The sequence below is a fragment of the Lates calcarifer genome, linkage group LG15 (genome assembly GCF_001640805.2).
Source record: "Lates calcarifer isolate ASB-BC8 linkage group LG15, TLL_Latcal_v3, whole genome shotgun sequence".
Classification (NCBI taxonomy): domain Eukaryota; kingdom Metazoa; phylum Chordata; class Actinopteri; family Centropomidae; genus Lates; species Lates calcarifer.
In genome coordinates this window covers 23,840,424-23,865,609 of record NC_066847.1, presented here as the reverse complement: position 1 = coordinate 23,865,609, position 25,186 = coordinate 23,840,424, and the positions used below count along the sequence as shown (strand labels likewise).

General features: G+C 40.5%; 1 protein-coding gene across 2 annotated transcripts in view; it reads right to left on the bottom strand.

Annotated features, from left to right (window-relative positions):
• Positions 1 to 24,521, bottom strand: part of deptor (DEP domain containing MTOR-interacting protein) — a 33,264-nt gene extending 8,743 nt beyond the window's left edge. The window contains exons 1-9 of one of the 2 annotated variants that reach the window (XM_018686218.1): positions 24,150 to 24,521; positions 23,803 to 23,895; positions 19,835 to 20,013; positions 18,872 to 18,995; positions 11,114 to 11,292; positions 6,211 to 6,393; positions 4,647 to 4,784; positions 2,013 to 2,083; positions 1,399 to 1,503 (exon numbers count right to left, since the gene is read on the bottom strand). In XM_018686218.1, coding sequence (XP_018541734.1) covers positions 1,399 to 1,503; positions 2,013 to 2,083; positions 4,647 to 4,784; positions 6,211 to 6,393; positions 11,114 to 11,292; positions 18,872 to 18,995; positions 19,835 to 20,013; positions 23,803 to 23,895; positions 24,150 to 24,163 — 1,086 coding nt within the window. In that variant the 5' untranslated portion in view covers positions 24,164 to 24,521. The remainder of the gene's footprint in view (positions 1 to 1,398; positions 1,504 to 2,012; positions 2,084 to 4,646; positions 4,785 to 6,210; positions 6,394 to 11,113; positions 11,293 to 18,871; positions 18,996 to 19,834; positions 20,014 to 23,802; positions 23,896 to 24,149) is intronic. The other variant, XM_018686223.1, reaches the window with a different exon arrangement.
• Between the last annotated feature and the right edge of the window lie 665 nt (positions 24,522 to 25,186).

The following is a 25,186-nucleotide window of genomic DNA, read 5'->3' as shown; positions in this document are numbered from 1 at the left end:
ACAATAACAACGCTGCGATAATCTGATATCTCTGAACAAATATGCTAGCCTGCCTTGTTTTTTCTTTTCTTACACACAATAAGGTTAAATGACAAGATTTGGAGTAAAACTGTGACATGATGAATCAGCATGTAGGTCACACAATCAGGTCAAGAGAGCTAATTGCATACACAAAGACATAAACACGCACTTTTATGATGGACTGTGAACCATGACGTGCATTTCCATAGTAAAAAAAAAAAAAAGACCGTTAACAGTAACCAGAGCAGAAGTGATATTAGTTTGGACCATTTCCTCTTTCAGTGCTGATACCTCTAACATCTGCCTCCTTCCTCATCCTCTACACTCTTCACTCCTCATGTGTCTTCTTTCTGACCTCACTCTGAGCTAACATCCTTCCCTTTACTTAGTCGGAAAAGTTTCAACCTGCTGCCATTATGGGAAAAGTACAGCTGTTTTTTTTCAGCTCCAGAATTTCATGATGAGTTGTCATCTTTGTGTTTCCTTTAAAAATTTAAAGATCCGACATTTTAGACGATGGAGGCCATTTTCAACCCCTGACGAGAAAATGTCCACCGCACATTAGCAGTGGTTTGCTGATCAATTAAGATAAAAACGCAGCCAGTAGTTTATTATGTGCTTCATAACTTCATGTTTCCCCCCAAGTCATATGCTTCTCTGTTCCTCTTTCTGGCTCCTGCTGCTTCTTTCATTCAGTCCTCGCTCTCTCCTCCCTGCACTCGTTGTGGTTTAAGTGCCTATATTCTGCATTCCCAAGATTCCTTGCTGCAACTCCCCTTACATACCTTCATGCCAGCTGTGGCAGCAAAACCACCAGTGCCCTGTTCCTCCTTCCTCCTCCTTCCTGACTTTTTTCCCCTCTCGCAGCACTTTTTCCTGCTTTAACAGTTGCTCTCTGCCCCTATCCCGACCATCCCATTTCTTGTCTAACACTTCACTTCACTCTCACAGTCTGCACTTAAATATAACATTATGTATTCTAAGGAAAAGCACAGAGTATTTTTAAAGTTAAAGGCGTGCTACGCGTATGCAACCTTGCTCAGAGGAGGCAATCTGAAACATCAAAGGCAAACAGGAAGTTTTGATCTTAATCTCTCAGAATTAAATAGCACGAGCTGCCTTCTACACTCACCTTAATGCACTGCAGGTCAACAGCCATGAAGAGAGCATCACAGAAGGCATTATTCCTGGTACACCATACCTACAGTGACCTGAAAATGAGCTAGGATTTCTCCTTTGCACTACCTCTCTAACTCAAAGCCTGCATCCCTGTATTATACGCTATACCTGGCTCTCTGTCCCTACATCATTCCCTCCCTGCATCTCAACTTCAAGCCCACTGAGACTCAGGACTCCATACATCTCTCCGAGTCTCACCTTCATGCCAGCCGCAGCTGCAGGTCCACCGGGGTCCACAGCCTGGATGTGACAGGGTTTGCTGCCTCGCACCACGAAGCCCCAGCCCACAGCATCGCCTACAATCTGAGGGACAAAAAGAACACGTGTAATGTTGATATGATATGACATGTTACTGTTTTTAATGCACATGCTAATCTGAGCTATCTGATTATTTCATTCTGTTTCCAAAAAGTCAAGACTGAACACCATTGTTGTGCAAACAACATACAACATACATTGGGTCTGCGGTCTTTAAATTTATTCTCATGAGATACTCATTTGGCACCCTGTGGCTAACACAGCCATATCAGAAGAAGAGCAGAGTGTAATGGGTGAGCACATATTATGAATGTATTTGTGAGTGTGTGTGTGTGTGTGTGAGTGTGTGTGTCTGAGTTGTCTGCAAATGCACATGATTTGAGTGCATGCCCTTCCTTTGTGACTGTGAGTGTGTGAGTCACAATCTGTGCTGAAGTAGTCTTTGTTAGAGCTCAGCCCGTGTGTGTGTGTGTGTGTGTGTGTGTGTGTGTGTGTGTGTGTGTGTGTGTATGTGTATGTGTATGTGTATGTGTGTGTGTGTGTGTGTGTCCTACAGTGAATGTCTTCTTTATAAAAGGTCCTCCTGGTGTCTGCAGCTCCTCTGGACTCACTTGTCTCTTCAGCACTGTTGAGAGAAAACACACACAATAAAATGTTACTTGCTATCACGACAATCACACATGACCACATACGCAGGCAAACGTACACATGGTTACAGCACACACATCTGCAAACAGGCACTGACATGCACACACACTGAAACACAAAGACAGTATTGGTTAAAATGAGCATATGCATGTGTGTGTAGAAGCTGCACGTGCTAACAGGGCCTGGAGGCTCACTGCTTACTGAAACAATATATCTCCCCCTTCCCCTCCTCCAACTTCCCTTTACCATTACTCACTTCAACATGACCCAACGCAGAGTTTCACTGGACTTCTGTGTCTTAAAAGTGAGTCACTTTGAAATTCTCTCATTTTATACTAATTATTGAAAAAAAAACTACCAAACTAGAGAGCTGCAAAGATGTAGCCAACTGGTCAGCAACCAAGGGATTTATGCATGCACACACACACACTAAGCATACAACAATTCCTGAAGAACGAGTGCTGGGAATGTGTGAGCACTGCACGTACTTCAGACCAAAGAGTATGAGGTCGTCATATGTGATCATATGAAAAGGAAATGAAAAATGAAACAAGAGATGGAATCTCATTAGACAGTCTAAGACAGTTTCAATTTGTGTGCAAATATTTCTACTGTACACACACCTATCTATAATATAGCACTTACAAATGTTTAATAAAGGCTCACAGTCTTTACTCCTGTCATTCAGTCTGCTTTTGTTTTTCTTTTATATGATTTTTTCCCTCTGTGTTTATATACTATTTGTCATTAACCTTTTAAAGTGAGGCAACTGAATCAAACTAACTAAATCATTAGTGATTAACTTCCCAAGGTTTGCTGTCACTGCTAATTATGTTTACCAGGTAAAAGTGTGGTGAATTAATGAATCACACCACACTGTAGATGCTATAACACTGCAGCATATAGTAGATTTCACCACAGACTTCTGATGAAACTGCGCTTTGTTTTTAGGGTGACTGAGGAAATGCCTACAGGATGTCTGTATACAGCTAAATGTGGGAGTGCACGAGCACAGTTTCTCAATAATGGAGCAATAATTGAGATGTATAGACCAGAACCGATCTTATGCACTGCTTTATTAGTTTGTACACGGAATTTACAATGCAACAGCTGTTGTGCATGTTGATAGTGTTAAACTCATTAATTATTACTAATTAATTAATAACTTATTCTGTAATTATTTCACACAGAAAGAAGAGAAAATTTGTATATTAAAATAATGTGTGCAAAAGTATGTCAAATAAACCTTTAAGTGCTAAGTTGACTTCTTCCCCATAAACCTGAGGACACATCTGTTATTCAGCCTGTGGTCATTGTGTGGCCTACAGCGTGTGCATGCCTGACAAATCACTTGTGGTCTGTGTAGTACCTCATTCTAATCTGATAAAAAAGAGGAAGTGATATGAGAGGGACCTTTTATCCTCTTCATCTGGACATTTTCATAATCTCTTTGTGAAAACCCAGGTCCAGATATTAACTTCTTTGATACCTCATCTGCCATTTCTACCTCATATCAAAGGTTAACATATTTTTTATTTTTTTATAAATCGGTTTGGCTTCATTAATTCATACCAGGAATTACATGAGACACAAAGCCCCTCATTCATTCACTGGGAAACATTTGTACCATTTACTGTGAATTTTTTTATTCTTATTTTTAGACTCCTTATCTTCCTATCATGTGATACACACAATTACTAAGGTTAATGAGAGCTAGAGGGGAAATACCCTAAGAACTGAAAACTGATTGAAATGTGTGTGTGCGTGTGCGTGTGTGTGTGCGCCTTCCTTTTCCTGTTCATTGTATGTGGTGTGTGTGAGTGCTCATGTTGACGGGGGCTCTGCTGGTACAAAGAGACTCCTGTCAAGGTCTCTGCTTGGAATAGACACATCAAAAGGAAAGATCTCGCAGACACAAAAAGCAGAAACAAACACACACACACACACACACACACACACACACACACACACACAGCTCAAATGCCTCACTTCTCCATTCAAATTTCCATTCATTCAGCCTCTCTCTTCAATGTTTCTTCCGCAAGTTCATTAAAATATAGTGAAGCCATTTTACAGTTAGTGATGGTTGGTAGGAGGAAGGTTAAATCATTATTGGTTTGAACTGTTGTGAGTCCTCTATATTTAAGAGAAACTATTGCTAAGGATTAAATCTTTCATAAATGTTCAAAAAAACAAGAACACATTTAAAGCATAATCAATATAGTAGCCATTAATTTGTCAGTATTTATAGAAAACATCTACCACCTCTACACTCATTTATCCACATTCAGAGTTTAGAGGTGGCTGCAGCTGATCAGCATGCATCGGGTAAAAGGCTTGACCACAACCACTCATTATTGCAGATCTCATACATCATAAATAACAAATAACTAATTGAAAACCAGAGACAAATATAAGCTGACACATAAACTAATACACAGCACCTGAAAACAAAATGAAATGACTTCTCACACCTCTAGTCCTTCAACACTCTTCACAAACTAGACTCTGTATGTACATGCATGTCCATGTTACCGTACCAGATTTGGGGTTGCAGAGGACAGGTGGACTGCTGCTGAGTGTTGGACTGCTGCTGTAATAACCGCTGCTCCCACAGCTGCTGCTCATGCTGCTCCGACGAACTCCGACCAACACCTTTATCTCTTTAGTGGGACTCACTGAGAGAGACAGAGAGAGATGTTGGATTAAAACCACAAACAGCAGACAGAGAAAGAATTAGAGGGGAAAAACCAGCATATGGACAGTTTATTAACCTAGCATCTCTACCTGCAGATCAACGTACAGACCATCACAAACAGTATTACATAGAGCTTTTTACATTGTTAATATCTGATATGTAATTTGTGTAATTCTCTCAGTGAGAATAAAACAAGTTCCTTTGTTTGAAAAGAGTGAATTAAATGTTTCAAAATTATTCAAAAAATCTACCTTTGTTAAGTTTACCCTCCTTCCTGGTCATTTCTACTTTCCATGCATGGTTGCCCACTTCATTCAACTCAAAAATGTTCCCCTTGGACACCCCTACCTCTCTCCTTCTTTATCCCTCTCTCTTTAACAGTGTCTTCAGCTGTAGCATACTCAAATTGACCACTTGCATAATTATTAAGCTCTATATCAGGTCCATAGTTACCAAAGTTTGGATTCTGGATTCTGTGTTGTATATTTCAGAGCTGGTCTCTCTTTAAATGAAGTTATCTAAATAGCAGCCCCTGTCCAACCATTTTACAAAATGTAAATACTTTAGTGGAAACCATGAGTGGATTTTATTACATCCAAAAAAGGTGATCTGGTTAATATCCACTGCCACAGGGCACCAGAATAACACATTTATGCAGTCTAAGGTCTAAACTGAATAAACCAAAATAAAACTCAAGCTGTGATGAAGTTGCAAAACAACTTTACTACTTATTGTTCAGAAGCCAAGTTAACTGGACCGTGTGTCTGACCAACAAAACCCAGCGTTTTTCACCATGTTCTCCAGCCTAGCAGAACACAAATAACTCTGTTAACTTTATATGGCAGAAACCACCAAGGACACCAGTTATGGTGAGTGTGCGTATGTGTGTCCATAGAAAATAAGCAAAACGAGGTAAATATGTCTCTTTGGTTTTGCCTCAACAACAGAATAATAAAACTGCCTCACTGCACACATGAACATACAGTATTACCACTGTGAAATGTTTCTACCAAATAAATACATCAATCAAAATGCCAAAAAGCAGTAAAAAAAATATCACATCACAACTTCCCAAAACCAAGGTGACATCTATAACAGTCTTGTTCTGTTCAACCATTGGTCTAAAACCCAAAGATATTTCATTTACAATGATATATGACAAAGAGAAGCAGCAAATCATCTCATGTGGAGCCAGAGAACATTTGACATTTTGGTTTCAAACAGTTGATCAAAATAGTTGCAGATTATTTTCCTGATGGATTAACTGATTTAATATTTCAGCTCTTAAGTTTTCTGTCTGGTTTAAACTGAAGGAGAAGTGACCTCAGCTTCTCTGAGAACAGAATTCACACACACTATTTGGTATGATACAGTATTGTATATGTGTGTGTGTGTACAGTATTTACCTGAGAGGAAGCTGGTGTTGCCTCCATCTGAATTCTGCTTGCGGAGACAGAAGGGGCTGTCGTGGCTCTCGGGGATGCTGCGACCACGCTCGTGAAGAAGTTCAATCAGCCGCCGTCGTCGCCGGAAATTCATCCTGAACTGGTATAGGAGGGGCCCATCAACAAAGTGATGCTTGTTGGTGACTAGTAACAAAGAAAGTGGACGTGGAGAGAGTGAATTTTGATTCTTAAACTTCTCCATATGCAGTGATGGATATTCACTGATGTCAGATCAAAAGTCTAAAAATCTTTGTTGTGATCCTAAACAACCTCAAGACCATCTCCTCTGGATATCTCCCCTTTCAACAAGTACGCAAAAGCTGGAGAGATGAAAAGCAATCTTGTTTGTTGTGAGTCACTCACACCTACAGTAAGTCAAATTATTTTAACAACAAAGTGAATGTGTAATCATTTTTTCCACGGGCCAGCTGAACTCAAATGAACAGAGCTAAACAAACTTTCCACTGAGCTGAGATCGCCTACAGTATGCTGAACAAACATAAAGTGACCATGCAGAGCATTGACCTCAGACTTATCTGTCCAGCTGAACTGCAGAGTTTCTGAGAGACAAAAATGTAAAATTAAAGTTTGAAAAATAAAATGACACAGGATGAGATATGAAGTTAACAGTCCTCAGTTCAGAGTCGCTGAATCTGTCATCTATCATACAATTTCTCATAGGCTTGTTTTTTTTTTTATCTGTCTCACCTTTTTCTTGGTTCCTGCAGCAGTAAGTCTGTTATTTTCCTGTTTCTACCTACTCTGCTGATGATTTATGTCTTTACACACAAAACAAAGGCAAGCCAATCAACCAACCAGAAACATACACCAGAAATCTGCTTAGAAACACAGTTCCCTGTCTGATTATGTAAGTTTAATGAGTAAGACTACATTTCTTTTAAGCTGTATTCAAAATGGATCATTTTCATGATGTAACGTAATCTCTAAATTAGGCATGGGCCGGTTACCTGTTTTATGGTATACTGTGGTATATGAAAAAGTCAAGGTTTCAAAACCACTCACAGTTCCTGCAGTATAAGCTGTTAAAATGTGTTTTGTTTTGTTTGTTTGTTTTTTTTTTTTTTTTTGTTTGTTTGTTTACAGGCAAGAATTCTATTATTTATGTTCAGAGCTTGTTGAGCTGCAGGTTTAGGCTAACTTAAGGGACTGCATTTACTAAAAATTTAAAAAAAAATATTTTATTATTTTAGCTTAACACATGTTTACTAATGTTCCAAATACTCTGTGTTGTTAAAAATAAAGTTAAAGTTACTTTCTTACCAGGTCCTACTGCCCATGACTTCTGGAAACATCTGGTTGACATTAGATCATGTTGCTTGAATAAAGATTTAAAGCTAAACTATGTAACATTTTGAAAAAGAAATAACACATTCTTCATAAAAGGCAAAAAAATAAAATTATCAGTAAAGACAAAATCTTATGTTAGCCAATGTTAGCTACCTTTAGGTAGATATTGCCCTGTAACAGACTGTTCTCTACTTGTGCTAATGTTACAATATGTTTTACCTTTAGCATTATGTGCTTAGCAAAAGTTACACAGGGCCACTTACACTTACTCTACAGTTGAGATTAATAACTTGATCTATCTGCTGGACAATTTATTTGACCAACTTTTCACAATGTAAAAAAAGTTACAGAAACACACAAGAGTAATGACAGTGGTCTTCTTCTCCTGTGTGGTCATTTTGTTTACTGTTGAATTTATCAGCCTACAGCATAACAAGAACAACACTGGCCTTGTGGTCAGATCACATGTCCTTCTATGGGTAAAAGGCTATTGTCAACCTCACAAAATTACTATGAGTGAAAATGAAAGACATGTTTAGCATTTTTAACACTCCTCTCCACACTAATGAACTGAGTGAACTACTGAACAACTGAAATGCTGTTTCTCTTGTTCAGTTTAAACTGATTAAGAAAGATCTTACGGCACAAACAGTCTCAGTTTAAGATTTATAAAATCTCACCCAGCCTCCTGTTAGCCCACTGCCTTTGGCACAGCGATACTGCAACCCTACTCTGCCTGCTCATGTGATTTATATTCTTAATTTGCTTATGGATATTATCTGCAGTGTTTTAAAGCGGTCTCTCTCTGTGGGATTCAGATGAATAATGAAGAAAAACAACTGCCACGCTGTCCCACAGTAAACACACTAACCAAGCACAATGTGGATCCATCCAGACTTGCCCCCCCCCCATACATTACATGTACAAATGTGTGACCGCTGCCCAGCAGAGCACAGAGCAGGAATGCAGACCAGCTAGTTATCTCATTCTCTGCTCTCTTTAAAACATGCTTCTAATAGGAGCTGAGGGTCTGTACACAAATTATCTATCAAAAGAGTGTTTAGCGATGTGTACAGTGAAAAGTCCATATATCATCCTTCTAACACACAGTGTAGTTATTTCCACAGGGAGGATGACACTATGAAGTCTCTGTGAGGCCAACAGGAAGCAGAACAGGCTCTGTATTACATTAACTAAGTGAAGTGACAACACACAGTGCTGCAGTGTGTGTGTGTGTATCTGTGTATGTTTGTCTGTGTGTTGACGAAAACCACATTCCTAGTACCCTGGAGATGCTCAGCTCTATTACGGCTCTTGAGAGAGGAAGTGAGAGAGAGAGAGCAGATGGGCCTCCCGTGTGATGAGGGGTGAGGGCAGAGATAGAGAAGCAGGAGCAAAAAAGGGAGAGAGGGCAGAAATGACTTTCACTCTACTCTTCATCACATGATAAACTGTCTATCTTTCCTTATTCCCTTCTGTCCACAAGGAATCACTTTTTCTCTCTATTCAAATGAACAATTCTGGAAACAATCATGTCCAGCAGTGGTATTTTTTATGATCTATTGTTCTGTTATGGCTATATACAGTCTGTAATCCAAACCAGAGGAATTTAACATGTCAGCCCCCACCTGTGTTGAAGGCTATACTGTACATTTCCAATGTCCCAACTTACTATGATTTATTCTAATGTTTTAAAAAAGTGCAGCCAAAGTGCTATGTATACTCCAAGACAAAACTGAACAGTGTAATGTGCATGACTAGCATCTATCATATGGTGAAATCTGCATTATTGAATCAACTGCACTACGGCCATGTGACTTCTCTGCATTAATACACGGCCTAATTTAATCAGACACGGGTGTGAACCACACACATCAGCATCAAATCAAATTTAACATCATGTGACGACACAACAGAAACTCATTCAGGATCCGGATCCATTGTTAAACAAAATGTTAGACATGAACACAGTATGCAGACCTTACCAGCCAGAACATAACCAAAGCGTTCAAACTGCTCGTGCTAATTATGCCTTTAATTGGCTTGATTAAATGAGGGGCTGTGAACACAAACTCACAACTGGGAGTTTAATGAGTTTGATTACACTGCACACTGAAGCTCTGATGCTCTTCTAAAGTAAATGAGAAAAGTCTTTTGGTTTCCATTTGCTCTCAAACTTCCCAATACACGACAAGAGAAACACATATTAATACAGAGAATAAAATGTGATGCCAGCCACAGTACAACATTAAAATGCTGCTTACATGTTGTACAATGATAGTCCAGTGCTAAACAAATAACGTATAATAACATTGACAGAAGCCCATCTGCACAATGAGTACTTTTACTTTTAGCACTGTTGTATTTAAGTAACATTTTAAATGCAGGCCTTTTACTTGTACATATGGTATTAGTACCTCAGTAAAGGGTCTGACTACATCTTGCACCACTGCTAAAACTGTAAACTGAACCAGTCACATAAAACATATATCACATATTCAAAGATAACACGATAGCCCTGGCTCCTGGCACTACAGCCAGTAGAACTACTTGACCTCTTGGAGCCTGTGACATTCAGGTCACATTTTCCTCATGTTCATTACACTGTGATATTCTGTAACTCTGCTCACTCTTGAACATAGCCCTGAGCCAGGCCAGGTCAGGCATAGGAGACGCAGGGAATCAAGTCTGGTGGAAAAAAAAAAAGAAAAAAGAAACACAGTCCCAGCCTATGTGAGCGATAATGTGGGTCAGTTCAGAGCGACTGGGAGCCCAAAATGAGCTGTAATGAGTTTTAAGGGTGGGCGAGAACGGGTGCTGCTCTTACAAAGTTTCCATTTTTAAAGTTTCCAGTTTCCCATTTGAGACTATGTTAACCCATTTTTGCTTTTAGGTGAGAGGATCAGAGATATGTTTTTTTTTTTTTTAATAAGAAAAGTATAACTAGGTTAGGTTCCAGGTTAGATCTATCTACACATATCTATGATACTAAAATAGTCAGCTCTGTGTTGACAACTGCTGCAAACTCAGACTGAACCCTATATGACTTTGACAAGAATTTGGCAGTTTTTTTAAAAGAGTCAGAAGGGTGTGTTTCAGTGTATAGATATGAACTATATGTCTACAACAGTTATCCGATAGCGTGACCCAAAAGAGCAAAGCAAAGGTAACACAGTGCTATAAATAGCAGGTTCCCTAGATTAAAGAGGAGTTGTAACAGAATCAGTCACCATAATGTAAAGTAGAGCTCTGTGACAGGATCATGTAGAGGTGAGAATGGACCATGTACAGGGGCTACTAGCTTTACTGTCACCACGGGTTATTCACAGATCATCAATCTGTCAATACCATGACCTCCAGTCAGACTTTATGACCCCTGAAACAGGTTCAAGCAGATGCAGCAAAAGGTTCGAAATACTTAAGATTGTGTGAACATATCAAATGACCTCAACCGTGATTACAGTTGTGTACATACAAACTAAATGACGTTAGTGTTGGTTGATAAGAAAAAGAAAACGTGGGCAGGTTATACAAACAGCTGCCCCATCTTCCTCACCGTGCTGAATGATGCCATGCTCGAGAAGCCTCCGCCCCAGCTGCTCTGCCTCCTCCCTGGTTGCCATCTCCCCTTCCTGTAGCAGCCAGTCGATGAACTCGGAGGCCACCAGCGTCCGCTCGAATGTCCCACCTTCCTCCTCTCTGGTCTGTAAGAGGTTGTTCTCTGTGTTCATCAGCCTGTGCAGAGAAAAGTACAAACTTCTGTCACGTTGACTGAGCATAACTTCACAACACTGCATGAAAAAAGCAAACTAATGGAAACACAAAGCTTAAAAGTCAGTGGCACACTCCAATAATGTTGGGCTGAAGTCCTTGACGGTATCAAGAAATCTGAATATTCTAGAGCAGCTCTGGCTGCTGTCAACACTGTAACAACTGGTGTGGCTCGTGTCCTGTAGTAGTGTTATATACAGTGCTACCGGACAAAAAAACAAAAAACAAACATGAGCTCATAGAAATGCTGCAACAATTCTAACTCATAGCCATACAGTAACATAGCCCTAGAGTCCTGTATAATTTTACAAGAAATGTTTTCTGTATTTTGTAAAATGGCGTTATTGTTAAAAATGAACTTTCTCCAGTGGGAATTTCCGGCAGGGAAAATCTTCCAAACCAGTAGCTCTGCCCATTTCTCCACTCTGTAATCTGCACAAGTGCACAAATACTCCACTGTAACACTGTCTGGATTAGCACTTCAGCCTCATAACTGGAAGCACTGAGAGTGAATCGTAAAGTTAAATTCATGTTATTCCAAGGACCTATTGCTCCAAAACTACAGATCAGATTAGCATGATGACAAGGTAATTACATCGAGAGAAACCTTCCAGATCCGCTTCACTGGCAATAAATGAAGGTTTGAGTGAACAGACTCGGCTCAGTTGGATGCGAAAGCTCAAATATTCTGTTTCACAGTGGTGAATATGATTTCACATTGCCTCTGGTAACCAGCAAGAGAAAAAATATCTTAAGTGTGCTTGACTTTCACTGTTTTATTTTTTGATGTGTGTCATTCTGAATAGTCCATATCAAAGGATTACATTAAAAATAAGTGGTGTGATGTCTTCTGGATGGCACCAGATACACATGCACTCAACAAACAAAAAAACAAACAAGTGCACACACACAAAGAACCAAATTGCTGACTCTCTCCGTACGCTTCTCTGTTAAAAACACATTCACACCCATCACTCACAACCAAACACCATCCCCTGAACGTATAAACAATACAAAAACAGCCCTACAGTGCTCAGAGGAAACAATAAGGTTTCTGTGGTACGTCTGACATGTCTAAACATGTGGTTGCAATGAACTGTACCATCAAAGGGAAAGAGCTTTCCACATCTTTGTTGGCACAAATGTTAAATTCCCACATTCAGTTTTAATGGCCATCAATCTTCCACTTAACTATTTACTCGACACACCTGACAGAGTAACAAAGACAAAGAAAGACGAAAGAACAAGTATTCTCTGCCTGTCTGTGAGAGAGCAGATAATCTTTAAAACCTTTGTTGTTTGAATGGATATGATTTTTTTCACACATCTCTAACAAATTCAGTCAGTCAAGAGATAAATCTGACTCTTTGGTGAAAAGGTTGATAGAAGACAGGTCAAAGTCATAGTCTGACATTTTAGGATATACACTCATTCACTCTCTTGCAGGCAGTTAGATGAGAAGATTGCTACCACTCTTATGTAAGTAAGTATGAAGCTACAGGCAAGAGATAGTTAGCCATAGCTCAGCATAAAGATGTGAAGTAGGGGAGAGCAGCGAGCCTGGCTCTGTCCAATGGTGACAACACTTTCCTACCAACACTTGTAGGGACCACTAAGATCCAAGAGTCTCTGCTGGTTGCCTGGCAAATGGTCCTCAGCAAGAAATAACCTGACACATGATTAAATACAAACATTAATTTAAAATACTACAAAGAACAATTAAACATAAATAAATGTAAAATGGCAATTTTTCACACTCTTTTGGACAGAGTCGGGCTACCCATTTTGAAACTTTATGCTAAGCTACGCTAACCGGCTCCAGATTCCTATTTAGCATACAGACATTTCTTATCTAACTTTCGTCAAGATTGTGAATAAGTGAGGCTGTCCCCCTATAAAAGAACAACCCAACAGGTTGCCTGTACAAGTATCTTCTGACCCATAAGGGACAGCTGTTTGTTTCCAGTATTTTGGAAACCATAGTCATCATGGTTTCTTTTATCCATAATCAGAAAAGATTCCTAGCCTTGTGTGTGGAGTAGAGGATTTTTTTATTTTTGGCAGGGCCAAGCCATCAGTCTGTCTGTTGTTTATACAGTTCATTGGTGAACATTTAACATCTTATGGGATCCAGGACATTAGAAGCACAACCATTAGTGTGCAGGAAGAACAGCGTCTGCTTTGATTTAGCTAAATGGGTGGCTTAATATGTGAAATTAAACTAAATGAAACCTAAATCAGGTGGAGCCTGTAAAAAGCATCCTCTGTGCAAAAAGTCTTGGGATTCTTTCAAGCCCTCTCTGTCTGTGCAGTCCTCTCAGTGCAGTTCATTAAAGTGTGACTGATGATCCACAGAAAGCTGCGGGCCCACATGTCAAGAGAAGAATTATACTGTCATTAAACTTGGTCCCAGGGTGACACCGTATTCTTCAAATTCAACCCTGAGTTGAGTAAAAATAGACCAGCAGATTAAATGTACAATGTTTAGGAAAATGGTCTGAGGTGCACACCCAGGACGGCTTAAGTCCCTCAGTTATGTAAAGTCAACACTGCAGAACACAAGTCTTGTTTGGATGTCAAATTTTGATGTATTAGGAAATTTAGTAGGACAACTGCTATGGCCCACATTGGCAGCCAACATCATTATGCAAATGTTGAAAGAACTGGACATAATGTTCCATCAGATCTGGCCGTGTACTGTACATAATACCATTTTATCCATTTAAACACGTTAAGTCAACAGCTTGTGTTATGTTAGCTCAAGGGGATTGACTCAAAGTACTGTACTCGAAGTAAAGCACCTTGCTTATATAACATCTTGAGCATCATATGAGTAATACTGTAGACTGTGCAGGACGTGAGACTGTATATACAGTATGTCAATGACACCTTTAAGTGGGGCGAGGCAAGCTGCCATGACCTGGATATGCGTTCAGTGTAGTTGTTCAGTCAGCATACCTAACTCATCCTGAGTGGTGTCCACTGAGACGTAGCTGTAGGATAAACAGGCTTTTCCCTGTTCTCAGACTTTTAAAAACAAAAGTATGATTTTAAGGGTCAAAAAGGGACATGTGTGAGCATTATACAGTGAGCCAGTCAGAATATTAAAGCAGTCATACTATAGAGAAGTTTTACGTAAAGCAACTGCAACTGAGCTGAATGGTGAAGTGAAGATGCATTTGTCAGATACAAGTTTTAAAGAAACAAGTAAATAATGGATTAAAAAATATCAAATTTGATACAGAGGTTTGTATGGAGGAAGATGAAGAAGATTAGGTTTTACCTTTAATTTTTCAACACAGAAGCTAAGTGATATCTAAGCTGAAGTGGAGGAAATAAAGTTGCAATCACTCTTCTCTATGTCACTTCAAGGAGTGACTAAACAGCACAATAGAAGCCAAAATTAAAATGTCAACAATGCAAAACATATTTTCATTTGCTCACCCAAAGAGGCCCACAACTCAGTGTTATTGAGTTCTACATCTGAAATATAAACTATGGCACAGTATGCGTATATATATATATATATATATATATATATATGTTTGAGTTTATGGTAATTTGCTTGTGGGTTTGGTCTCAGCAGTGGTTTATGTCTCTGGGCAGGAATGTAAAAAATGTATGAAAATTGCTGACTGACTCATGTCTCCAAATGGTTGTACATGCAAACATGTTTTCCCTCTTCACCAGCCCTTTTCAGCTGCTTTGTGGAAACTTTGCTGCTACATGACTCCTTCTGCATTTCTGTTAGACAAGCTCCCATTCACTGTAACACCGACAAGTTCTGAACCTTTATTGAGGTTATGTTCTCATATCAAATCTCAGTTACAGTCACCAAAGGCTCCTGACGTGGAACACCAAATGGATGATAACATTACTGTACTTATCAGGACTTATTCTACTCACCAGCACAGATTAGCATTACTGTACTTCAAGCTACTCTAGCCCAGTGAAAACATGAAATGCTCAAATGCCTTTATGGTAATGCTCCATTTGTTAATTACCCTGTATGTATGCTGGACTTGATACTGTAATAACCAAAGGCATTCCACCAGTCCTTAGTTACTCATGTGGAAATTTTGGGATCTACTCTCAAGCATGAAGAGCAGCAAATGTTATTATCCAGCAGTTATTAGTTGTAAGTTAGTCTAAATGTGCAGTGACACATATCTTTTAGAATTCATGTCTAACCAGTGCTATGTTTTGAAATGAAAGGTTATGTTGAGGTGAGGTGATCAAAACGAAGCAGCATTGTTTGTCTCTTTCACTCTCACACACACTTCAGCGCACACTGATGCCACAAATGTTGATGCACAAGTATAAAATAAAGACATGTGTGCACATGACTGGAGAGAGGTACTTACTGAGATTGTGTTTGAACTTGTGAAGCTGTTTATCAAGAAAAAAACATGCTGAGGAGACAGTGATGAAAGTTCTCTGGGCCTGTAGTGACTTAAGCTTAATCTACAGAGTTTAAATCATACTGCAGGAAAAAGTTTGATTCCTTACTAATCATATCCGATCTAAAAATGAACAAAAGTGGATTAGAAAAGTAATTGCTGCTGCTGAGGTGCCTTTCAGTGGGGCACACAAGCCACAGCTGATGACAAAACAGAAAAGACTGTAAAAAGACTGTAGGTGTGAATGTGTGAGAGCGCAGGACAGGGCATTCATGCTCAGTGAATCTACCACAGATAAACAAAGCTTTAAAAAACTGTTTGGATTCGTTTATTCAAAAGGTCATTTTTCCATTTGATAATTCAATATGAGCACACTGAAATCATGTATATGCAGTTCAACCACAATCTCTACTACACACACACACACACACACACACACACACACAGAGAGAGAGAGAGAGAGAGAGAGAGAGAGAGAGAGAGAGAACAATGCTTTAAAAGGCCTGTTACACATTGTCCTCTCTGACTAACCCTGTCGCCTAGAAACTGCTGTCAAAACAACTGTTTGAAATGTCTTCCTCTGGTTTGTTTATTGGACTTTGTGTATGTTGATTTGACAATCTACAGCATCAGAGATCAATGCTTGAGACCTTTTGATTTTTCCAATGGAAAAACTAGATGTGGAACTGGCTGCAGGGGAGGGCACTATATGGACTGTATGGTCAAGGAGGGTTTGTTTTTTTTTTTTTCTTTGCATGGATAGAGATTCATGCAAAACAGGACAGTCGAGTGTTAATGCCCCAGACAGAAGAAATACAAAGAGATGGTAACATGTTGCTATATTTGAACCTCAGTAAGCCAAACCAGAACCCTAAAATCAACCTGACCATGGCCATGCTGTCCTGCTTCACAAGCCGCTGCAGTGTATGGTTGAGTTATGAGTGAACCTACTTTTCTTCTGCCTTTCAAAGCTTTCCTATTTACTGTCTTGCAAACCATTTTAGAAAACTGATGACAATATGGATATAAAAAAGAGCTGATAAAGATATGTTGACTGTCCAGACTAAAAATTTTAAAACAGGGCTTAAAAGCAACAGACACTCCTCATTGTGATGGTAGAGAGGGACCATCAAATTCATTAGGATTCATCTTTTGGCAACTACGAATCTCTGTACAATGAATGTCTGAGATATTTCACTGGATAAGTGATAACCAAAAGACAGAAACTGCCACCTCTAGAGATACGCCGTTAGCACGGGTAAAAAGAGCTTTTAAGTTTGCAACAACATGCACTAAGCTCATAAAGGTAACCATCTTTAGTATATTTCAGGGATAAGCCAAGGAAATCAATATTTATCTAATTAAAAAAAATGTTAGGAAGCCCAAACAACAGTGGGATTAAATTTGTCAATTTCGATATCAAGACTAAAACTTGTACTGGCGTGTCCAGTCCATTTGTTTTAGATGTGATGAAATTAAGTTGAATCGTTGCAAAACTCTTCCTAAAAATATATTTGCCCTTTGCACTCAGGCTCAAGAGACTTTTTTGCGCGCGCGTGTGTGTGCGTATGTGTGTGTGTCATGGGCTGCACCATGGTGATTACATAAACACATAGCTTTGAGAGCTGAGACGACAGATGTCTCCCCTTGGACTATTTCTTCCTCTTATGCAACTGCTCCAAGCGCGTGCGTGTGTGTGTGTGTTGTAAAAGAAAAAGAAATGAAAAATAGGTCTATGTTTACAAGAGTGTGCCACTGTGTATGTGTTAAGAGAAATAGTGTTTGCTCATATGACAAAGAGGTGGCAGGATGTGTGAAAGGGATGGGGAGTCCAGCTGTTTGCATTTTGTGCAAAAAGAAAAAAGAAAGAAAAAAGATGTGGGGTGTGCGTTTGGTGTGTGTGTGTGTGTGTGTGTGCGTGCGTACGCATTTTTGGTACCTCTTTGGGACCTTTTCTGGTATAAACCGTGACCTTGTTAGGACCAGAAGTCCTACTGGGGACCTGGTCCTAATGAGGCAAAACATAATTTCTGGTTCCTGGTTAAGGCTACGGTTTGGGTTGAATGAAAGTCGATGTAATGTCCTAACAAGGAGAACAGTGCAAATTTGTGCATGGGTGTGTGTATAAACTTCAAATTATATTATTATTATTATATTATATGCCACTAGAGAGAGGTGGGGACACACAGAGGAAAACTTTGCCGTTTCTATAGAAACAATTGGTCTCATCATTATTGGAAAAACAGCATTGTGGGTACAAAGCTGATGACAAACAAAAACATTCTCATTAGTGGTGTCCTCTGCCCTTCTCTAAATCCAGCCTGACTCCAAACAACTGCTATGAGTCATCTCTTGTCAAAATGCTTCCAATTTTCTCAGATTTTCCACTTCCTCCGGGCTTTTTTTTATCATGATCAGAAACCAGTTAAGCTCAATGCTACGCACTCTAATCTGCACCTATCTAATTAATGGAGGTGGCATTTCTGATTTATTGTATCCGCATGCTGCGGAGAGTGCCAGTGACTTTCAGAGAAGAGAAACAAAGAGGAAGGCAGGAAATGCATGCATGGTATGCTGCAGCTTGCCAAGTGGCCATTAAGCTCCAAAAACTTTAAACAGCATCAGACAAGGTGGTGATAGTTCACTCTTCATCGCATCAGCAGGCTCCACCAGTACCTCCTTTGAAGACACAAGCCTTATATCTTGCAAACAATCAATCATTTATATCAGGGCATCACAGTAAAACCCAGAGAGAGGAGTGATATAATGGAGGGATACACCTGCAGGAATGTAGAGAGATACCACAATACTCCTCCTCCTCTTCCTCCTCCATTTGCCTGATGTTTTTGTAGTTGATCAGAATTTTACGTTTGTATGCATTTCCTTGCAACAGGGTGTTTTCATGTAATTTCCCCGAGGGAGTCATCCCAAAGGGATCAATAAAGTCCGTCTAAGTTCTAAGTTTTCACCACTTCAGACAAGGTTATGCAGTATTTCAAAGTCTTTATGCTAAGCTAAACTAACAAGCTGCAAACTTTAACTCATGAATACAATTAGATAAAAGGGCAATGTCAGTCTTGAAAGGGAATTGATGTGTGTGCCTGTGTTGTATTTCAGGTGTGTGTTTGCATGTGCGTACATACTTCTCGTATATCCTCTGGCCCCTCATGAAGACCTTGGCTTCACTGTCCAACGGGAAGGTGCCGTCGTCCTTACGGAACCGGTAAAACAACTTCATGTCTTTGAACTCCCGGTGCTCGTCACACACTGAAGAAACATGCATGCACGAAAAACAAAGAAACTGTTTTAGTTTAAAGGGCTTATCATCTGCGAGAATGACACATTGTCTACTATACAGAGCAATAAGGCAAGACCAGAGACATAGATGTGTATACAAAGACAAACACAGATGGACACAGACACAGGAAGAGGCAGCCTTAATGTTTCCTGTTAGATTGTGTCTTGATATCTTAGCATCAAGGCCAACATGCAGAGAGTTAAATTGTGAGACTCAAAAACATAGACACATGTATCAGGTTCATATCTCAGGTAACTGTGACAAACTGCGCATTTACTTTACAGTTAAATCCATTTACTTTAATTCAATCCAGCTGTCAGCTACAGGGGTCATTTCAGGTTATGGCCAGTATGTGCTGAGAGTAGCTTATGATGGTAGAATGTAGCACAAGAAAAAAATCTTGGGAATTTTGATAGTGTTTGTATAAAGCAGTCACTAAAATCTAAACATCATTAAATCATTAATCTACAGCTGGGATGAGTTAACATTGAGTTGGCTCTTCCTCAACGTCAGCTAAAGAGAAGGAGGCAGCCAGCTCCTTCTGTCTCTGTGTTCAGTGTCTGGTCAAACGTGAAGCAGGTAGCGAGATGCTACATTGGAGCCAAATTGGCTGGGAGACATGGAGAATCATCCATTAAGAGGCACCAGGCGTTCCCAGAATATGTCAACACAGAAAGAAAGAGAGAGAACAAGAGCAGGACAGGAACAGAGAGCCTTGCATTTATAGGAAATAGAAAGCACCAGAAAACTACAAGCAAGACTAACCCCACACACCTTGAACATATACATACACACAGCTCAGCCTTACCATGGTGAATGATGCTCTGGTCTAAAAGCTTCTGCATGATCTTGATAGCCGTGTCTCGATCTGAGGCCTCCTTGTGTTCGATCAGCCAATCGATGAGCTCCTTGGCCACAAAGCAGTTTGGGTAAGTTCGCAGGTGGTGCCGCCGATCCTTGATCACCTTCCCCTCATGGAGCCGAAGCCTGGAGGGCAGTCAACAATCTTTAAGCATTTAGCATCAAGTATTAACTATGCTACATGCTAAATTCATTACAGAATAATGCTAGAATTATTTTATCCCATGAAAACACCAAAACCAACAATGCATGTGTCTGTTTCTTACTACTTTCTCACTTCCCTACCCAGTTTGTAACACTCAGCCCCAAGCCCATTTGCTCTGATTAGTCATAATTCAATATGGGTCACAAATACATAGTTTCATTTCTGAAAATGGCTAAGTAGTTTCCTAAAACAGCTGGGCTCTGAAGTTTTTAGGGAAAGTTACTAGAACAGATAGAAACTGTGCATTTGCTGGGGACTACTTTCATTGGTGGATTAATATTTAATGCTATAGTGATTATTCACTGCAGCGGTATGTTGCATAAGGGATTGACTCCAAATAGACTGCAATGCATGTGTTCATTGTAATGAGGGAACATATGACCCAGTGAATGGGTTCCACCCGGTCTCATTAACAACAACATTGGTGCTCTAAGACAGGTGTAAAGGAAAAAGCCTTATCAGAATGTGGCTACACAGGCAATATATAACAATAAAAAACAGAATATTGCAAGCCTTCTCCTTTAACATTCACATTAACATTGGTGCTTTGCTTTGAGTGAAGTAGTAGAGGAATGTGAGTCTATTTTAATTTCATTTCATTCGTTTCAACATTCTTGGCTAAAGTTTTGGTTGATGATCAAATTCTAAAACACTATTCTCATTTGAAATGTCAATCACAGCAAGAATTCATAAAAATAAAGACAAATCCATCACTTTTTAAAGGTTGCAGCTTACATTCCCAGTTTTAGTTACCTGTGTGTGCTGCATATCATTTTAGTCTGTATGATGAACAATCCTCTACTAGTAGAAAACAGTTATCTTGAGAACAATCTGAACATTCATTTGAGGTTAGACAGAGCAACTCAGTCCTGTGCATGGTATTCAAACTGTCTACAGGGATTTATGATGTGACTATATTACATGATGACATGACAAACCTCTTCTGCTTCTGTAGATGGCCTAGATGCTGGTTTCATCAAGGTGCCCTCTTTCTGAACCTGAGTATTGTGAAACAGCCCACCACAGTCTTAGCCAAGCCTCCTGCAGCTAGCTAGTTCCACTCCATGCTGAGTCTGTGTGCAGCTGGCTAGGATCACTTTGGATTAGCAATGACAGCCCAAGTCCAAGTCAGCCCAGCAAGACCCACGTGCTGTACTGCCAAGACTTGAGATGAGCAAACAACCTCAGATGAGCAAGTTATAGACTTCGCTTCCTTCATCATCATCCTCTCTCTCTCTGTGTGTGTGTGTGTGTGTGTGTGTGTGTATAGCTTCAGAAAATTTCTGTCTAATCTACCCGTAAATCATTTCAAATGGAGCTGGAAGTGAAATCATCAATCTTGCTGTTTCCTTACAGGAGACTTCTGGTAGGAGTTCATAATCTGTTGGTTATTAACATTTCTAAAACTTGTGCTGGTTCAAACAATGACAGACGGGAGCATTTCTGCATGAGTCTGTGGCACCCAGTGCGAATATGAGTCAATTTGTGATGCCTCCCTCTCTACTACAGTCAGCCATAGTGCAACAAACTGTCTATTCACAACTATGGACTGGTTACAAGACTTACTGCAGCAGCTGCATGTGCCCAAGTATCACAATAGCTGAATTTTGGTCTGTTTTTCAGCCCTGGTACCTGAAGCAGATCTGCTCCAAGATATGGGCACTTGACATGATGGGGCACAAATGTGTGATAAGATATTTTTTTAAAAGCCAGTGTACTGTTATCAGTACCAGGAACCATGTCAGCCATGTTCCATGAGCTGGGCTCGTGATAAAACGATCAAACAAAGGTGTGGATTAGGTACACTCCTGGCTGTGTTTCATATCAGGTCTAATTTTGTCTTCATGAATGCTGCTGCTCATAAACGACGTTGACTGTGACTTTCTCGTGCCCTCGTGTCACTGTTTGGTTGGGAACTATTAATTAAGGACAAAGCCAAGGGACAAGGCTAAATCGGGGAGTCAAGGTAAAACACTGAGGGGGGACATCAATCATTAAACTGTCCAGTGTGTGTGTGTGTGTGTGTGTGTGCTCATACAGCACAATGTAACAAGGCTATGAATCTACAGCCATGCTAGGTGCTCTGTGAGACTGTACTTACAGACAGTGGTGCTTTGAGCTATATGCTAACATGCTAATACTGAGCAGGTATAATATTTACCTTGTTCACTTAGTTTCATTTTAGTTAATCATTAAAACATACTAACAGTTGTTAATAGCACTTAACATAGGTGATGCTGATGGGAATGTCATTAATCTTGAATGTTGGACAAATTCAGTTTTGACCTGATGACAGGGCCAGATTAAATTTAAGGGATCGCCAAAGATCGCTAGGCTTCATCCTCTGGTGACCATGAATATGTGCCAAATTTCATGACAGTAAGTGGGTGAAATATTTCATTCTGGACCAAAGGGGTGGACCAGGCCGACAGAACAACTTGGTGGTGGTGTGACTAAGAAGGATCTCAGGCTCTAGAAGAGGCAGAAACACAGAGAGCAAATCTTGTATGTCACAACCTCCAAGTCCTTTCCCCCAGAACAGCAGCGTCTCAGAGGATTCTGGGATAGCCACCCCGGCCAACCCTTCGTTCACTGACACCAGCAACACTGCCAGCTGGCAGCCTCAGCACACAGCTGTGCCAGGGACACTGACACACACACACACACACACACACACACACACACAGAGTATACAATGACAAAAAGGGAAATACACACTGGTGCTGAGCAAGAGTACCCTGAGTATGTCCAGACACAAACTATTAATCTCTCGAGGTGATGACTTTAGTGTTACTTTTTATGGTTCCTCAGAACAGGACAATGTTACAGCATGTGCTTCTTCACAAACAGCAAAACTCCAATGCATCTCACTCAGCTGGAAAACACAATTCAGTGGCGTATTTGCCTCATAGTTCAGTGGGGGACTGAAATTCCAGGCATTGGTGCCATGCTTTACCTACTGAGGCTCTATTCATTGCTGGGAGCGTGAGCCAGCAAACGCCACCGGAGGTTATGAGGCCTTTCTGTACGTACCATAGGTCAAAGGGTACAGCGTGTCAACAACACTCGGAGGGTTAGTGATACAATTTCCTGATAGGAACAAATTGGCAGGACATCGTAATGTAATACGGTCAGGTTCATCATTCCCTCTGCAGCTCAAAGGGCACTGTATTACTGGAGCAACAAAAACTACTCATGTGTTCAGTCTTACAACAGCTAAGCAGAGGAGGATCCTGCAGAGTCTGACAATTACACTGCCTCAGGCTAAAATGTGTTTGTTATATACTGTAGGTGAGGAGCAGCAGGGTTGTGTGTGTGTGTGTGGATGCCTTTTTTCATCTGTGCATGCTGCAGTAGGGATGAAACTGTCTGTAGAGCCGGTTTGCAGCGAGGGAGAGCCACACGCGTCATCATTAACCCGCTGTCAAACATGCTTACAACACCCACTTTCCTTATTTACTGCGTAATGTCCTGTCATGTACTCGTTCATCCTGATATAGGACACAAAAACGTGCACGAGCTGGCATGCAAACTAAAATAACAAGGGGGGGGGGGGGGGTTAAGTGTTAATAGGGAATCGTTATGCAAGGATGACTGCAAATTAGTCAGTTTGCAAATAGTCCTGACACAATCACAGCAGTTTCCATAGAACAATGTTTGACATCCAGGGGTCAGCGGGGCACCCGGGGTATAGGGACCGACCGACCTACCTCAGCTGTTCTCCGGTGACGAGCACCTCGGCCAGCCGCTCCAGCTCTGCAGCCTTCTTCTGCATGGTGTTCAAGATCCCGTCCATGTCTCTGCTAACAGCCAGCCACATACAAAGACATTCCACACTGGTAAAATGCCCCGGTCATGCATTATTTATTTATTTATTTACTTGCAAATAAATCTTTTAAAAATGCAGTGCAGCAAAGTGTGCACCCTGTGGCTTATTTTTAGCTGACAAACATACACAGAGGGGAACGAATGTATTGAAAAACAAAGGCATGCGTGCATCCACGCGGTGATGATTTCAGAGAATGGACGAAGCACTGACACCTGTGTTTTTGCTTACCCTTCAAGCACCATGGAGAGCGAAAATATGACTTTATCAGGTATTCCTTTGATGAACGAGGAGGAGAACTATTCCATGTCGGGGAAAAAAACACATGCAGCGCTGCAGACAGTCACAGTCATAGCCCAGCCTCAGCGTGTGCCAGCAGCTCCATACATCAACAGCAACCCACTTTTTAATTCCTCGAAAATCTCCACGAGCTCCAAATATCTGCACACACACACATACGTACGTGCGTGCGTGCGTGCATGCATGCGCGCACCTCCCTTCATGAACCCCCTGTTCTCTGTGGGTGCAGCGTTAGTGAAAACAGCACGCTCCCTGGGTTTGGTTTGTTTGTCACTGAAACGCCACACTCGAATGAATGCACGTTTTTCTCCACGGCGCAAGCCAGTACCCATCCACAAAGCCCCCGCATTGGGAGGACTCGCGTTTCGTCACTGGGGGAGTTAACGGGAGGGGCGGGGTTACAGACACGCGTGGATACGCTCGATTCATACACCGTCGGGTACAGGAAAGAATTACAGTGTCAGGTGGGTGGGACGTGTATTTTTAATTCTGAGTTGTATTGTGTATATGTATTACGCAAACACAGAACATGCAGTTGTAATGAGTGACTCGTGTAACAGCAAAAACATATCTGATCTCTGATCTTTACGTATTCTTTTTTTGTGCAAAGTGCTGAAAACATAACCATGATCACTGTGACAAGCTTTAGATTTAAACCAGATTTGGACCAGAAAATCTGAGTCTGAAAATCTGACTAATTCCTAGGAGGCTCTCCAGTGAGTCAACATCAGCAAAGTGAGATTGTTTTCCCTCTGATATCAGTGAGAGTTCATCTGCTTGAAAGTTACCCCCCCCCAGCAGTCCATATATTGTGTCCTATACTGTGGCTACTCAGAAGTTAAATGGAATGTAAATGAAAGGATCACTATAAAAACAGCAATACAGTGTAGGGTAACAGAAAATGCACTATATGGTGGCCACTTGCTCAGATTTTTTTTACTCAAATATACTTTCTTACAGATAAATAC